The following is a 17,804-nucleotide window of genomic DNA, read 5'->3' on the forward strand; positions in this document are numbered from 1 at the left end:
AAGACATATTTGTCCCGATTTAAGGAATCCCGAAGCTCTATAACAGCAACATTTTCTCTCAGCCTAATGGCAAAATGTCAGAGTCCTTGCACGGACCTTGCAGGGGGCCCCGCGAAACTGCGCTACGCCACTGGAGTGTGACTAGAAATGCACTGTGGGGATTAGAGTAATATGAATGACATTACTGAGACATGCTGCTTATGAACCTGAATGTCATCTGGCTGAATAAAAATGTTTTGAGACTACTTGAGTGTGCGCATGCAAAGACAAGAGCCAGACACAGGTTACTTTTTCCAACACATAAAAGGAAATATATGTGAAAAAACTGTTCATACTGAAGAACTTTATCATTGTAGACTATTTTACACTGGGGCAATCATATCATCAGTCATATTTCATATACACGGTTATTCAGATGCACAAACTACCTCCTATTCCTTTGCAAAGACTTCACCTTGCAAAACGTAGTGTAAATATCCTTTCCATATAGTTATACAGTTGCAGAATACAAATCAGCATTAGTCTTTCATTGATTAAACTTAATTGAAATACTCTCAGACAACACATTTCTGAAATGGCAAATCAGCAATCAGTTGTAATTTTATCCCCTCCCCTCTTGATTATCTTATACAACAAATCACAGACAATTTTGGTAGAACTTTATATTATCTACACGTGATAAAGCATTTAATGGATTAGTAAATTGTTTATTTATCATTAATCCATTCATAAGCTGTTTTAATACAGGTCCTTATGAACTCTAATAATTTGTCTTTTTGCGTGGCCTCATCTAAAGTGGGCTATTTATACTTTATAAATACTTTAATGTTTTGAGTGCAGTATAATTTCTCACAAGAAGATGGACATGCCATTGGCAGACATTCCAGCTGTATCTGATGCTCCTTAAGGCCTTAAAATGGCCCCTAACATATCAATGGTAGAAGAATAGGCATAAAACAAAGGGATGTTAAAATAACTATATTGAACATTATTCACAAAAAACTGTTGTGACACAACTGTTGCAAGGACTTGAGGAAGAATTGTATTGTGAATGTTTTGCTAATGTTGTTAACCTTGCGAATGCAAACCGAGTTTATTTTTGCGAGGGTGGAGACTTTGCAAACCGGTACTCCCAATTTCTAATACATATGGACCCAGAACTTATTCACACAGCTGACGAAATTACACAATATTTAATACGTGGATGGATAAATAGATGGAATAAAATGTTCAATATATTTTCTCTATTGTGTGCTTATTGATTAACCATTGATATGTTCTAGGAGCCATTTTAAGGCCTTAAGAAGCATCAGATACAGCTGGAATGTCTCTACCAATGGCATGTCCATCTTCCTGTGAGAAATTATACTGCACTCAAAACATTAAAGTATTTATAAAGTATAAATAGCCCACACTTTAGATGAGGCCATGCAAAAAGAGTTACTAATAATTAGTAAATGGTTTATAAGGTCCTATTTTAAACAACTTATGATCTTATGAATCATGAAATACTTAGTTGTGCATGAATAACTAGGTTACTTTATTTGTGAATCATTACTCCCACCTTTAAACTATTTACTAATCCATGAAATGCTTTATTACGTGGAGTTATTATAAAGTTATACCACACATTTGTTTTTACAAACACATTGATACCATGGTCGATTTGGAAAAATCTGTTTTTAGAAATGTCATCTGAAATGGCAAGGTATGTGCATAGGTGTCAAGGTTATTTTTGTTGGTTATTTCCTGTTCCCCTTGCTTCCTCCCTTGGTCAAATGGAGTCTTCCATACGTGTGGAATGTTGGTTTTCAGTTGGGAGGATGTTACAGCAGGACACTGGGGGAACACGGACAGACGGCATGGAAGCTTGCGAATGTCCAACATGCATGGGACCTCATTCAAATGTCTAAAACATTTATGGATTCATTTAGAAGAGACAGTACCCCGTCTGAGTGTGTGTATGAAGGGGAGAAGGGGGTGGGGCTGGGTTTTTTATATATATATATATATATATTTTTTTTTTAAGGCAAGTCAGTTAAGAACAAATTCTTATTTACAATGACAGCCTAACCCGGACGATGCTGGGCCAAATGTGGGCCACCCTATGGGACTCCCAATCACGGCCGGTTGTGATACAGCCTGGAATCGAACCAGGGTCTGTAGTGACACCTCTAGCACTGAGATGCAGTAGCTTGTGCCACTCGGGTGTAATAACATGTACAGTCAAAATGAACCAAGATGAAACTGAACTACATGAACAATAAGAGAGTGACAGAAAGATTATGTGAATGAAGTAGACGATAATGGCTAATAAAGGAGAGGAGTAAAGGTGCAGATAAATAAAAGGTGTTGAGGATGAGATCCAGATGAAGGGAGGCTGTGGTGTTTCTTTTCAGTCTGTTTAGAGAGAGAGGAAGAGAATACCCACAAACAGCAATTGTAGTGCAGGGAAAGAACTACAACAGTGGGACAGCTAAGAACTACAACATCCATGATGGATGGGCTGATGGGGGCACAGACAGTCACATGATGTAGAAGGCTGCAGTGCACTACTGGGGAGGAGATGCAGTACTGTCTCTTTAAAACAAACATCTGCAAAAATGTTGCCTCCTAGATAATACAGACATGACAATACTTATTTGTTTATACAACACTACGGCAAGGTAGTCTGTAAGGGCAGAGTTTGATTGGCTGCTGAAGGTCATGTGCAGTACACAGAGGTTTCTGATTGGTTGAGGAGCTTTTCTTTTCCGAAGGAATGATGGGAGTTTCGCAGAGATGCATCGCCAGTGAGAAAGGGAGGAGAGAAAGAGAGGAGTCATTGGAGGGGAGAGGGAGGGGGTGGTGTCTGTACAGGTACAGTGGACCCAGAAAGACACAGAGAGGAGGAGAGAAGGTGTTCCTTCCTATCCTCAGTAGACCCAGGACACAGGGATCCACTGTGCAGTGGTACAGACCAGGTCTATAGCCTCCTCTAGGTGTCTGATGGTCTCGTCTATCTCGTTGTTGATTATGGTCTGGTCAAAGTAATGGGCATAGGTCTTCTGAAGAATCTCTGACTCCTTCTGAAGACGCTGCAATGACTCATCCTACAGAGAGAGAGAAGGAGGGGTGAGAGAGACATATGTCTTACCAATAAAGCACCATTAAATTAATCTGACAGAGAACGAGGGAGGGTATAGAGTGGATGGGTAGGGATTCAGGACAGTTCTTTGCTTGGCCTGGTGTTAAAGAAGGAATAGTAACCCTCATTCAGAGAAAGGAGTGAGCTGGTTTAATGAGGCAATATACTGTACAACACAATAGAGCACTACTGACTATGGCCGGCGTTTTCTCCACTCATACTTACTGGCAGCTTCCTGCACCACCTGGGGAGCTGAGAGCCATGCAACGGAACGCAAGAGAAACGGAAAAACTGAATCTCACACACAGCATGCAAAATAAATGAATGAAGAAAGTGATGAGAGAAGAAAAGGGAGGAGTGCAGAAAAAAGAAGAGTGGCTACAGCTGCAGACCGTTCCAATATTACAACAAAAAGGTTGACTGTGTGTGTGTGTGTGTGTGTGTGTGTGTGTGTGTGTACGTCTTACCTCGTTGATGCCAGGGGTGATGGTTGGCGCGGCGATGAAAACAACGTAGGGAGCAAACTCTGCTGTCCGCAGGACCTTCAGGGCCTAATGGAGAACAGGTTAGAGGTCAGCTGGCCTCTGTGTTTGTGACTGTGTATTATGCCTGAGAAGACCCTCTGTGTTCACAAGTGGAAAATACACCCTCCCACCCACCTGTGGCTCCACGTCCAGTATGGAGATGAGTCCCTGCTCGTGGATCTGGCGGATGGTCTCTAGCCGCGTGCCGTACATGGCGTCCTCGTGACTACCGTACTCCAGGTAGTCATTGTTACTGATGTCCTGCATCATCTGGTCATGTGACACAAAGTAGTAGTTCTTCCCGTTCTCCTCGTCCTTCTTAGGAAGTCTGGTCGTATCTGGGGAGGGAGGAAGGGAGAGATGAAATGAAGGAGGGGGGTTGAGTAAAAACGATAATCACAATGGATGGTCAAAGTGAGTCAGTGACTGTGTCGTCCGTGAAATGGGGTAGGCAAATCTGTGTGTGTGTGTGTGTGTGTGTCTTACGTGGGATGGGGTAGGCAAATCTGTCAGGGTGTTTTGTGATGAGTGTGTTCTTGATGTGTCTTCTGCCCACTCCATGGGCACCTTTGGAAGAGAGAGCAGTCAGAACGCAATAGGAGCACACTACCTAGTACCGTTAGACAATACGTCACAACCCTCTATAGTATGCTAGTATGGATGCCTCTACTTACCTAACAAGACTAGTGTTTTCCTCTTAAACGCAGGCAGTTTCACAACCTCTTCGTACGTGACGAGATCTAGTTGGTCGAATACTGGAAAAAGAGGGCAGAGGAAAGAGAGAGGGATAGTGAGATACTGTGAAGGAGAGGTGCAGACAGACTTCCATAGTAGTCACTTACACTGGGAGAACACAGGACCCTAACAGTGAGGTGGCGCTATGGGACAGAGAGAATGTCTGACAGTTAGTTGTTAATGGAGAAAATTATAGCCTGGGTACTGTTTCAACAACACTATATCAACATCTGGGAATGACAAGGACAAGGTGGCTAAAAGAGGAACAGACTAGCACCCAGGCTAGCCATGAGATGAAGGAGTAGACATATTGTCTCTGACAGCTGGGAGATAATGAGCTATGATGTTACAAGGATAGATAGAACCTGAACTTCTCCTTGGAGTCGTATAAGTTCAATGGCGTGTATGTCCTTAAACCTGACACCATTAAATCAAATAGCTAAATCTGAGGAGTAATTTATCCTAACCCAGGCTAATGCCCTAATCGAATGAGATGGAGAGATTTGGGATAAGACTACATTTGGCAAACAGGAAGGGAGAATATTCTCAATGTTTTGCTTCTACTCTGAGGCTACTATGTAGCTGTTAGGGTGAAACTGCAGAGCTGGTGAACGACCATTATGTTTAAGCGAATAACGCAGTGACACCACAATGTATGTGTGTGTTACGTTTTTACATTTTTGGAAATAAACAATGGGATAGATGGAGGGACAGATGGAAGGGGGTGAGCTGAATAAGATGGAGGAGAGAACAAAGCACAGTAGGACACAGTACTGGACACTCCTGGGAGTCTGTACAGCATTAGCATGTGTCCTTAACCTACCTACAGTGGAGGGTACTGCACACAGGGTACTGCTAACGTCACCTCTACGGTAACATGAACCTAACAGCTGTGTGTGAGAGAGTGACTGACATGGGAAATACAACCCCAGGAGCACCATGTATTCTCTCTGGAATAGAATGGTCTCTCCTGCTTTCTCTCCACTCCTTGTTTTTATCTCTCTCTCCTCTCTCTCTCTCTCCTCTCTCTCTCTCTCTCCTCTCTCTCTCTCTCTCTCTCTCTCTCTCTCTCTCTCTCTCTCTCTCTCTCTCTCTCTCTCTCTCTCTCTCTCTCTCTCTTCTCTCTCTCTCTCCTCTCTCTCTCTCTCTCTCTCTCTCTCTCTCTCCTCTCTCTCTCTCTCTCTCCTCTCTCTCTCTCTCTCTCTCTCTCTCTCTCTCTCTCTCTCTCTCTCTCTCTCTCTCTCTCTCTCTCTCTCTCTCTCTCTCTCTCTCTCTCTCTCTCCTCTCTCTCTCTCTCTCTCTCTCTCTCTCTCTCTCTCTCTCTTCTCTCTCTCTCTCTCTCTCTCTCTATATATATATATATATATATATATATAATGGCTGAGGATGGCTCACTCTCTCCTGCTTCCTGCTTTCTCTGCTGCTCTGTTCTTATTGTCTGGCATGTGTCATTGACCTTACGCCAACCTATAACCTTGTGCACCATGTGTCACATTCTGAGAAAGATATTCAGGGGTATCAAATGGGGACTCTTCCCTGGGGCAGATGCACCATGTTAAAATACAACTGACTAGATCTGAAACACACAACACCAAAATAAACTAAATATATGGGTGAGGAAGAAAACCAGAAAAAAATGATCTATGTTCTTTCCGTTTTGTGCTGGATCTCTGTTGCTCTGAGCGAGAAAACAGAAACAAAACGGAAACGTTGGGACTGACACCTGGTCAACTAAAGGGTTAATGACAACGCAAATGGAAAAAGAGAAACAGAGTGAAAGAGAATCAGACCAAACCAAAAGAGGCGTTAGCTAGCCAGATACCGTCACTGGTTGTTACTTACATGCAGAGAGGCCATTTTGAAGGGGACAGCGTGAGAGATGGACAGGGTCATAACATGGTTCAGTTACACAACAATACAGTAGTTACTATACATACAGCAATACAACAATACAACACTGCAGCAGCAAAGCGCTGATGCACTGACTTCTTTAAATTAGTCACCCAACGGAGTAGGATGAAGTTGCTCATAGACGATGATCTAGGGTCAGTATTGTATTTCTCCCCTTAATGGTTAAGGTTCGGATTTGGGCAGGGCATACTGACCTGAGATCTGTGTCTAAAGGGCAACTTCTACCCAGAGCACCACACTCTGGCCTCTTGAGGAGGGAAAGTAGGAAAGATGCATCTTTCTAGAATTAGAATGGGCCTGGAGTCATAGGCCTTGTACTATGAACATGCTGCTAGCTATCCACCACATCACTTCTCATCCTCACACCAACTGTACCTGAGGAGAATGAGACTCCATTCAAAATCAGTCTATAGTTCATGCAAAAAAAAACTATATGAGCGACTCCGATATGAATGCTTAGAGAGCAAGCTAAAAATGTAAAGCAAAATGATAGCATGCTTTGCTGTTACTCGGAGAAGCAATATGAACATTCACAGTTGGTTCTTTACACATACAGCTTGCATGCATTTCTGGTATCATCCACTTGTAAGTTACAGATGCACAAAGATCATGCCCCCAAAACAGGCTAACCGCACACCATTACCAATAACACGGGAGGTTAGGATAATTTTTTTGGGGGGAGAGTTGATATTTTGTCTTTCTCACTCTTTATTCACCATTCATTCATGATTATCTGAAATTATGGTAGCATCCACATTAATGTAAAAGGGTTCAGAAACATATTCTGTTCTTATTTACAACAAAAGTGCCTCCAAAATGACAACATGATTTACTATTAATTTCTACTGGGCACAACATAATCCTAAACACAACCAAAACAAACTGCAAATGCATCTAACAAGTATGTAGTCACAAGCTTGATGTAGTGCTAGGAATACGGGACCGAACACTTAAAAGGTTTAGCTTCACTGTCCAAATAAATACGGAGGGAAGTTTAAGTCAAGAGAAGTGGGCTTTATCTAGATCTGGACCTGAAACACTCATCCAGGTTCCCAGCTACATTCATCTGTGTGAGCCTGAGTTGTTCTGGGAGTGCCCAGGCTTCACTATCATTTGAAACCCAGTTAAAGGGCAAAGACTGAGCAGTCATGAAACTTAATGTGGGTCAGGTGGGTCAGGGCTGTGTCTATCTGTAACAGCTTAATGTGGGTCAGGTAGGTCAGGGCTGTGTCTAGCTGTAACAGCTTAATGTGGGTCAGGTAGGTCAGGGCTGTGTCTATCTGCAACAGCTTAATGTGGGTCAGGTAGGTCAGGGCTGTGTCTATCTGCAACAGCTTAATGTGGGTCAGGTAGGTCAGGGCTGTGTCCATCTGCAACAGCTTAATGTGGGTCAGGTAGGTCAGGGCTGTGTCTATCTGCAACAGACAGTTCATGCTGCCAACTACGCCGGTGGCCTGATACTCCTCCCCCTCCCTCAACCCATCTCATCCCAGCTCTATAGCTCAACTTCCAGGCTCCCACCTTCCCCAGTACCTCCCCCAGTACCTCCCCTATCCCTCTCTTTCCTTCTCTCAACCCCTCGTAACTCTGCAAGTCCTCTCCATGGCCCCTTCCCTTCCACCTCCTTTTCACCCTCCCTCCCCCTCTTACTGGTTACTGGTGTCACTTGAGCCGCTGCAGTCCTAACACAGACACACATGGCAGTGTCAGTTTCTCCTGCACATTGGCCTTGGCCTGGTCTGTTGAGACAGCCACCTTGCGATCACGGACACCCGAGATCCACAGACAAAATGTTTGCTGCCCTCTACATCTCACACACTCTGTTCAACTATCCATAGGAAACAAGAGGCTTTGGTGGAGACACGAAGTAGGTTTGAGGCATTCAATGTAGGCTACTGTCTTTAATGTGGTGAGTGTCTAAGGCACTTTGGAACACACTCTCAATCCCAAACCCTCTCACACATGTATATTCACATGCAAACAAGACATTAATGTGCATGCACGCCACAGGGGGCTGCTGAGGGGAGGACGGCTGGGACGGAAAAATCGAATGGCATCAAACACATGGAAACCATATTAAGGTGCCACCAACCTCCTGTGATACACACACTCGTACTGTGCATGCCAACTTGATAACTGCACACTCGCCCTCATATTTAAGCTTGCCCTTGTGCCCTAGCACCAGGTCTCACTGCTATGACTATGTCACTGGAGCCAGCAGAGGTTACAAGGTTCTGTTACCTGAATTCCCTGCTCTCCATGCCTTCCCTGCCCCCAGATTCCCTCCCTCTCCCTCATACCCGCATGCCACCTTCTCACACACGTGAGACTCTCACAATCCATGCAGTAACAGCTGAGGAACATTTTGAATGGATGTGAGTGAGTATGTACCTTCTTTGTGCTTGGTCAGGTATTTGTGAGAGTGAGTGTGTGTGTGTGTGTACCTGCGTTGTGCTTGGCCAGGTACTTGTCTTTGTACTGCTTCTTCTTCTTGCCAAACCAGGTACAGCTGGCCTGCTGCTCCTGCTTAGTCTTCTCCATGGCTATACACGCCACACGCCTGTAAACACGGCGGGAAATACACCCAATAAAACTCAATCATCTGCTCAAACATTTCAGGCTTTCTTTGGGTTCTTCGAGGGTTCATTCTGGGAGCTTAGATCAGGTTCTCTCTAAATATGAGTTCTGTGTTAAATTACTCTACATCCTAAAGGCTCTAGCTTGTCAGTTCTGGGGCTGGTTTCTAAGTCTGAATGATTCTCTAGATGGAGATCTGGGTTATATCACGATGTGTGTGTCTCCTCACCACTCCTGGAGTTCTGGTGAGGGTATGAGCCCTGCAGTTCCATTTTTGGTGTTCTCCAGTTTGCCCTGCCACCAGTTGTGGTCGTCTTTACTGATGATCTGGATGATGTCACCGACCCGGAAGGGAATCCCGGCCTCCTTGCATGGGATGAGGTCATCTCTGGAGGGGTCATACTCAAACTGGGCCCTCACATAGATCTGTGACACACAGACAGGGGTAAGAGGTTAGAGTTCACAACGGAATGGGGTAAATTAGTCACTGATGAGGTAGGGGTGAGGGAGGGAGAAAGAGGGAGGTAGAGAGGGCTAGAGAGAGACAGAGAGAGAGTGAGAGAGAGCAGTTGTGTTGAGATGGGATGGGCATTATTTCCTGTGACGCCCGGTCGCCAGGTTGGAGACCTGGAGACGGAGGAGTGGCGTGTGGCTATTTAGACTAATGGGTTGTCAGATTGGAGACCTTTCCTTATGGGTAGTTCTACCTCACAGGGGACAAAATATATAAATAGCTGAGTGCTATAAATGAGCCTCTCTCTCCGGTTGCCAGGTTGGACACCTGTCCCTATGGGCTGTGGGCAGTAGTGTGCATATGTCGCTGCCTGTTCGTATCTCACAGGGGAATAATACAAAACATAAGTTGTGGTATAAATGAGCCTCTCTTTTCTGAGGCAGGATACTGATATACAGTGCCTTCAGAAAGTATTCACACCCCTTGAACTTTTCCACATTTTGTTGTGTTACAGCCTGAATTTAAAATGGATTAAATTGAGATTTTGTGTCACTGGCCTTCACACCATACCCAATAATGTCAATGTGAAATAATGTTTTTTGAAATGTTTACTAATTCATTAAAAATGAAAAGCTGAAATGTCTTGAGTCAATAAGTATTCAACCCCTTGGTTATGGTAAGACAAAATAAGTTCAGGAGTAAACATTTGCTTAACAAGTCACATAACTTCCATGTGCAATAACAGTATTTAACATGATTTTTGAATGACTACCTCATCTCTGTACTCCACACATACAATTACCTGTAAGGTCCCTCAGTCGAGGAGTGAATTTCAAACAGATTCAACCACAAAGACCAGGGAGGTAAAATAAAAATAAAATCAGACATTGATTATCCCTTTGAGCATGGTGCAGTTATTAATAACACTTTGGATGTTGTATCAATACACCCAGTCACTACAAAGATACAGGCGTCCTTCCTAACTCAGTTGCCCGAGAGGAAGGAAACCGTTCAGGGATTTTACCATAAGGCCAATGGTGACTTTTTGAAACAGTTACAGAGTTTAATGGCTCTGATAGGAGAAATCAGAGGATGGATCAACAACATTGTAGTTACTCCACAATACTAAACTAATTGACTGAGTGAAAAGAAGGAAGACTGTACAGAATTCAAATATACCAAACATACATCCTGTTTGCAACAAGGCACTAAAGTAATAACGCAAAACATTTTGGCAAAGCAATTCACTTTTTGTCCTGAATACAAAATGTTATGTTTGGGTCAAATCCAATCTAACACATTACTGAGTACCACTCTCCATGTTTTCAAGCATAGTGGTGGCTGCATCATGTTATGGGTATGCTTGTAATCGTTAAAAACTGGGGAGTTTTTCAGGTAAAAAAGAAATGGAATGGAGCTAAGCACAGGCAAAATCCTAGAGGAAAACCCGGTTCAGTCTGCTTTCCACCAGACACATTCACCTTGTAGCCAAATCTACACTGGAGTTGCTTACCAAGAAGACAGTGAAAGTTCCCGAGTTACAGTTTTGATAAAATCTACTTGAAAATGTATGGCAAGACCTGAAAATGGTTGTCTAGCAATGATCAACAACCAATTTGATGATTTTTGAAAATAATAAATGGCCAAATGTTGTACAATCCAGGTGTGGGAAGCTCTTAGAGACTTTACCCAGAAAGACTCACAGCTGTAATCGCTGCCAAAGGTGCTTCTACAAAGTATTGTGAATACTTATGTAAATTAGATATTTCTGTATTTAACTCAATACATTTGCAAAAATTTCTAAAAACATGTTTTCATTTGTCATTATGGGATATTGTGTGTAAATTGGTAAGAAATCAATTGAATCCATTTTGAATTCAGGCTGTAACGCAACAAAATGTGGAATAAGTCAAGGGGTATGAATACTTTCTGAAGGCACTGTAAATGGCACAGGGATCGTTAACATGGGATTGTCTCTTTAGAATTAGCCACAGGTCATGTTAAATCAAAATCTACATTTTCTGTATCACTGACTGATTTAGCACACCTTTACGATCTGACTACCAGTCGTGTGCTACCGTTCTTGTCTGATAAAGTAAGATGTATGAGGCAATATGTTGATTTCATTCATTTTCTCAGAGAATTGTATTGAGACCTTATGAAAATGCATTTTGAATACAATTTGACTAGACTTTTTACAACAATCCAAACACTATGGTTTTGCATTGTAGTTTCAGTGGTCTTAGTTAGATTGTACTGTATGGGATGGTCTTTTGTTTACAAACTATTGCTATTACAGTCATCTAAAAGGAATATCTATGGTTTAGCCTTAGAGATAAACATTTCCTAGGATGTCTGCTGTTTTTATCTCTATGGTTCAGCACTATGGAGGCTCCATTATATCTTACCTTGATGGACATTTTATCCTTGATTGGAGGTCTGGGTACGACCATCTAGGATGTGAAAGCATCACACACATCATGCAGTAAAATGACTAGGGAGTGTCTACACACACAGTATGGTGAGCAGAGCGTGGGGGAGATGGAGACTGTTAAGCCTTAACTCTACTTTGGTGATGGTGATGGGAGGGGATTGACATGGATGATGCCACTTCAGTGTTGGAGATCAATTCGACTTTACTTCAGTTCATTGCGATGAATTGAAGTTTTCATTTCTATTGCTGTCGATGAGAATTGTACAATTCAAATAAAAAGTTCAATTCATCCCCTGAAAGGAGTTGAAATGGAATTGACCCCAACCCTGGTTATGACGACGAGACAGGTCTGTTGGAATGCTTTTTAACACGCATTTCTTCTTTCTTCCTGGCTTGATTTTAAAAGATCTGAAATGACTGGATTGGACATGGAAGAGCTTTAACCTATCCAACACTGTCAAATCAGTGATCTATGTTATGGGTTTCAAACATAATGGCCATAATTGATGATTATGTCACATAGTGATGTGCGAGATTATAGGAGGCTTGGGGGGTCGGTACCCCCCCCCCAAAACTGTCCAATCCCGCCTATGCATGCATCTTAGTTATCTGAGTAGAGAATGACTGTGTAATGCTGTGTAATGTGTGACTGTGCAGTTCAGTGCTGTAACTGCAGCCATGTCTCTGTGAGACAGTGCTACTGTGGGCGGCCTGTACCGGTGGAATCTACACACTGCATGTACGCAATGTCACTATCCTTGGTTAGGTTCAGCTTTGGTTAAGTTTATTAGATTAAGCTAAAGTCAAGTTGTTTGTTGGGTTTCCGTTGGTATATGGGTTTACGATGGGTGTTTGAGTCTACACAGACAGACAGTGATGGTGTTGCTATTGGTTTGGGGTTCACAAAGACGACAATAGAGTAGGGTGATGGAGGGTTATGACCACTGTTTTAACAAGGCCTCTGTCCTTAGTTTACAGCTTGGATTTGACTTATCCTTACTAACTGGGTATATACTCTTGAGTTACACAGTTACAGTTAGTCACCAGCTATCGTTCTATAGGCCCACAGGGTGAGCAGACTTAAATCCCAAACCAGCATGTACTATATCTACTAGCCATCAACAATAATCATAGACACCTTGATAAGTAGAGTCAGGGGTGTTATTGCTGGGCTGGAACAAAAGCCTGTACTACCCTATAGCCATCAAGGACCAGTGATCACCAGTCTACTAAGTGATCTGATTTTGGGATGCCCAATCACAATCTGTTATGTCTTAAGGGGAGGATCTGGGTGTTGGTGAGTAGAGGGGGACCACACAGCACTGAGTCCCTGGGCTAGGCAGGGGAGCTGGGGAGCGAGAGGAACCAGGGTGGGGGTAGTACTGGATGTCTGAAGCTCTGGCTTATTTTATCAAGGCTGGACATAGACCATAGACAGACAGACTGATGGACAACTCACTCCTCCATGCGACTATATTATGATCATTTCATTGGAAGGTAAAACTATATCCAGGAGAATATGAATAGAATGTGAATAGAATATGAATAGAATGTGAATAGAATATGAATAGAATGTGAATAGAATATGAATAGAATGTGAATAGAATATGAATAGAATGTGAATAGAATATGAATAGAATGTGAATAGAATATGAATAGAATGTGAATAGAATATGAGAACTGATTCAGGGAAAAAAAGCTGGATTTTAATATTTACAGTCAGGTCCAAAATGACTTGCACCATTTGAAAAAGACTATAAAATAAACAATACAAATACTGATCTATATTATGCATGCAAAAAAAAGGACAATTATATTATAAAATTGCTCAGAGAAAGAGATTTGTTTAACAAGTAATACAAAAATATATTGGCACCCGTTTTCAATACTCCGCCACCCTCCCATTGCGAGTATAATGGCACTGAGCCTTTTTCTAAAAGGATTTATGAGACTGGAGAACACATTGGCAGGGACCATTCCTCCAATCACAGGTTATTGATCTTGCTGGAAATCTACTTGCGGCAAAGTTTCAGCCCTCTAGCAGAGACAACCAGGTTTGTGGCTAAGTTCATGATGCCGTTGACCTTAACAAGGGCCCCATGACCAGAGGAGCAAAATAACCCCATAACATCAAATTCTTTTGACGCCAAACCCACTATTGGTGTGCGTGACCAAAGAGCTGTATTTTCATGTAATCTGACCATAGCACCGGTTCCAATCAAAGTGACAATGCCGTTTAACAAACTCCAGGAGTTTACATTTGTTGGTTGCTCACAATAAAGGCATTTTTTTCTGGCAACCAAAGAGCCAATTGGCATAAAGGTGGCATCTAATTGTAGATTTGGAGACCCGAAGATGTGACTAAATTCTGTAATTCTCCAGCTATGGCCCTTGAACTGTTCTATGCCTCGCAAACCATATTCCTCACTGTGCGTGGAGACAAGATAAACATGCGTCCAATACCAGGCAAGTTTACCCCAGTTCCAGTGGTTTTAAACTTCTTAATTGTTGCCATAATAACGGTAAGTGGTATATTTGTTTTTTAGCAATTGTTTGTACCCATTGCCTGATTTATGAAGGTCAACAACCATTTGTCTCTGTTTTTTGCCTTTTCCCATGGTGATGAAGGAAAAAGGGATTTTACATGCATGTTACCTCATTTTTATACCCCAGTGACACAAGAAGCCAAGGAAGGACATTATACAGTTCCATAAACTGAGATTAATAAAAAAAAAAGTAGAATGTTAATTAACATAGATGTGTTTTTATTAATAAGAAACTTTAGGGGTTCTAATCATTTTCACACCTAACTTTTTGAGTAAAAAAAATTACTTTGAGCAATTGTATAAAATGATATATATATTTTGTAGCGTACAATATTTATTTTTTATTTTTTATTTTTTTAAACGTTATTTTACCAGGTAAGTTGACTGAGAACACTTTCTCATTTACAGCAACGACCTGGTGAATAGTTTCAGGGGAGAGGAGGGGGATGAATGAGCCAATTGTAAGTTGGGGATGATTAGGTGGCCGTGATGATATGAGGGCCAGATTGGGAATTTAGTCAGGACACCGGGGTTAACACCCCTACTCTTACAATAAGTGCCATGGGATCTTTAATGACCTCAGAGAGTCAGGACACCCGTTTAACATCCCATCCGAAAGACGGCACCCTACACAGGACAGTGTCCCCAATCACTGCCCTGGGGCATTGGGATATAGAATATAGCTCAGTATTGTATTATTTATGGTCACGGCAAATGGCAGTATTTGCCATATGACCAATGAATTAAGTGCCACATTTTAACGTCATTTAACAAAGATTTTTGCTAATCTTTATCAAGGGTGCCAATAATTATGCACCTGACTGTATATTTGAAGTCTAGTTCCATTCAAATATATCAGCCTTTCCAGACAGAACATTTTCTCTACCACAGGGGAGTTCAACTGAGAGAATCTTTAAAAATCTTAATAATAACAACTCGGCAAAAAGCATCGGATCGGATTGAATCAATTTGAATTCAGCCTGTGCTCTTTTTAGGTCACATGTCTGAGCAGCTGGAGCAGATTTGGAGTCTAATGTGTTTTAGATTGAGGCCAATATCCAGTAGTCTTTGGGAGAGGTCATAGTTTACAGTAGTTCTACATATTTTCCACTATCCAGTCTAACAGACACTATTCTTTAAAATATATATTTTGGGGGGCATTTTATTGTTTTACAGACAGTGAAAGTTGGAATGTAGAGGGGTAGACAGATACAGAGGGAAACAGAGATAAAGGGTTTAGACGGGATTCGTACCCATGTCGCCGGGTGTATATGTGGTCCGGAGTCTGGTGGGCTAACCACTACGCCAGACTCCCACACAGCAGGCACTATCCTGCTCTAAACACATGCAGGAACAGCTTGGAGCTCTGTAGCCACAGAATATTAACAACACTGTAAGTGAACGGAGTGTACTCATATGGGTTGATCTTGGCAATTAGTCAATGGAGGGTGGCTGGTGTGCATGTGAACTCGCAAGCACACTGCGCGTGTGCACAAATGCTTACTTACGCACACACGCACACACGGGTGACACACACACACACACACAGACACACACAAAGAGGTGTAGAAGTTAAACGAGGGGGAAGGGATGGAGGGGTTGTGAGTTACAGTTCAGTGTGTGTATGTGTGTTTGTTTGACGGGGTAGAGAGCACTGGTATTCACCTGTCGACCCTTGGGTTGGATGGTAGATGGCAGATCCTGTAGAGAAAAGCCCACCAGTGACAGAGAGAGAGTTTACACCAGACACAGGCATGTAGACAACCATAACACTGTATACGGAACACAACAACACACAGACATGAACATTCCCTCCACTCCTGTCAACGCTTTAAAGAGAGAGAGGGTACAGTCAAACAGAGTTGCGCTTTAATGAGTGTTCGAGAAGAGCATCGGCAGTCTCTCTCCCTCACACTCACAAAGAGAGAGGAAGCAGAAAGCAGGCAAAGCAGCTTCAATACCAAGGTGTACAGCTAGTAGGTAGGTAGGTAAGTTCGTAGTTAGATAGGTAAGAGGTAGGTTTGTAAGTAGGTAGGAAGGTAGGTAGGTAAGTAAGTAAGAAGTAGGTAGGTAAGAGGTAGGTTCATAAATGGGTAGGTAAGTAAGAGGTAGGTAGGTAAGAGGTAGGTAGGTAGGTAGGTAAGAGGTAGGTAAGTACGTGAGTGAGTAGGTCGTTAGGTAAGTAGGTCTAGCAGTGGATAAGGGTGGAGGTAGTTGTATAGGAACAGAGTTGTAAAGGACCTGAAACTTTTCTGTGACTGACTGAGGATTCCCAGTTCCTTTGCGTACTAAAAGGCTGTCAGCAGAAAGGCACAGCACACAGCAGCATTTTTACAGCACATGGCAGCGTTTTACAGCACACCAATTTGTAAACAGAGATATCGGAAATGTGGCTATAGTCAAAGGTTGGTCTGAACAACCAGTATCATAACTTAATGTGATATACAACTGAAAAGAAAAATACATAAAATATGGGAGAGGGGTTTCATCAAACTGGAAAAATATATACAGTACAATGATAACAGACAACAGCTGGGGAAGGGAGTGAAAGGTCTGGGTTGGTCGACTTGAGGGAGAAGGGGACAGTTTCGGTGTTTGGTTGGGTGTTTAGGGGTTGGGGTCCTTACCAAGATAGAACTGTTAACACTGGAGTGGCCAGTGCCATTGGCAGGGGATTGCCTGGAGGTGGAGGGGGACTCTCTCTGTAACAAGACACACAGGTCAGACACACACTCACAAACTTGCGCGCACAGGGGCTTCATGCACCCATTATTTTAGAGGGGACAAGAAGTCCGTGAGGATAAGGGGGGTGGTCCAGATTTAGCAGGTATATTTTTCTGCATAGGTCACCTCTTTACCTGTTCAATTGTCACGTCAATTAATGATGTACACTGATTCTTTAAGAACTGTTATTATGCCTTATGAGTTTAAAAGAAACAAAAAATATTTGACACATGCTTCATAAACAACAGGTGTAGTAGACTAAATGATGCATGTCTATGGTGCATGTCTATGGTGCATGTACTATGTAGGCACCTGAGCCGAACCATGAGGAAGACTCGGCATCAACCAACCCACTACCACAATCAGACTGGGGGGTGTAACCTGATACTCAAAGAACAACTTTGAATATCAAAATCGAATGATTTTGGCCATTGTAAAAGTGATTGCTGTCCACGTTGTGAAATGATCAAGCAAAACTACCAAAACTATTGCTGATGGTGAACCTGAACTCGACTCATAAGGCCTAATATCACGCTAGCCATTTTAGCATTTGAATGCTGAAGTTGTCATGCAGATGTGTAACATCAGGAACAGCGCGTTGGTCAGCGTGCGAAGCTGGGCACAGTGAGCAGATTGACCGTGCAAAATGACTTGTAGAGCAGTGACTGTCAGAAAATGCATTTCGACACTGAAGGAGAGAGAGGACACATCAGTTGTCATAAAATATTAGGTGTTTTCAGGAAGGTAAAAATGTCATATTTGTGCACCGACG

The 17,804-nt window shown here is 42.5% G+C and overlaps 1 protein-coding gene across 14 annotated transcripts in view; it reads right to left on the minus strand.

Moving 5' to 3' along the window:
• Positions 1–284: 284 nt before the first annotated feature.
• LOC115155914 (peripheral plasma membrane protein CASK) overlaps positions 285–17,804 on the minus strand; it is a 210,463-nt gene continuing 192,943 nt past the window's right edge. For 6 of the 14 annotated variants that reach the window (XM_029702980.1, XM_029702986.1, XM_029702985.1 and 3 more), the window contains 10 exons: positions 16,936–17,010; positions 15,974–16,009; positions 11,737–11,781; positions 9,104–9,300; positions 8,742–8,857; positions 4,326–4,406; positions 4,138–4,218; positions 3,787–3,989; positions 3,595–3,678; positions 285–3,092 (listed from right to left, as the gene is read on the minus strand). In XM_029702980.1, coding sequence (XP_029558840.1) covers positions 2,916–3,092; positions 3,595–3,678; positions 3,787–3,989; positions 4,138–4,218; positions 4,326–4,406; positions 8,742–8,857; positions 9,104–9,300; positions 11,737–11,781; positions 15,974–16,009; positions 16,936–17,010 — 1,095 coding nt within the window. In that variant the 3' untranslated portion in view covers positions 285–2,915. The remainder of the gene's footprint in view (positions 3,093–3,594; positions 3,679–3,786; positions 3,990–4,137; positions 4,219–4,325; positions 4,407–8,741; positions 8,858–9,103; positions 9,301–11,736; positions 11,782–15,973; positions 16,010–16,935; positions 17,011–17,804) is intronic. The other 8 variants (XM_029702988.1, XM_029702982.1, XM_029702990.1 and 5 more) reach the window with 3 other exon arrangements.

The sequence above is a fragment of the Salmo trutta genome, chromosome 20 (assembly GCF_901001165.1).
Source record: "Salmo trutta chromosome 20, fSalTru1.1, whole genome shotgun sequence".
Lineage (NCBI taxonomy): Eukaryota > Metazoa > Chordata > Actinopteri > Salmoniformes > Salmonidae > Salmo > Salmo trutta.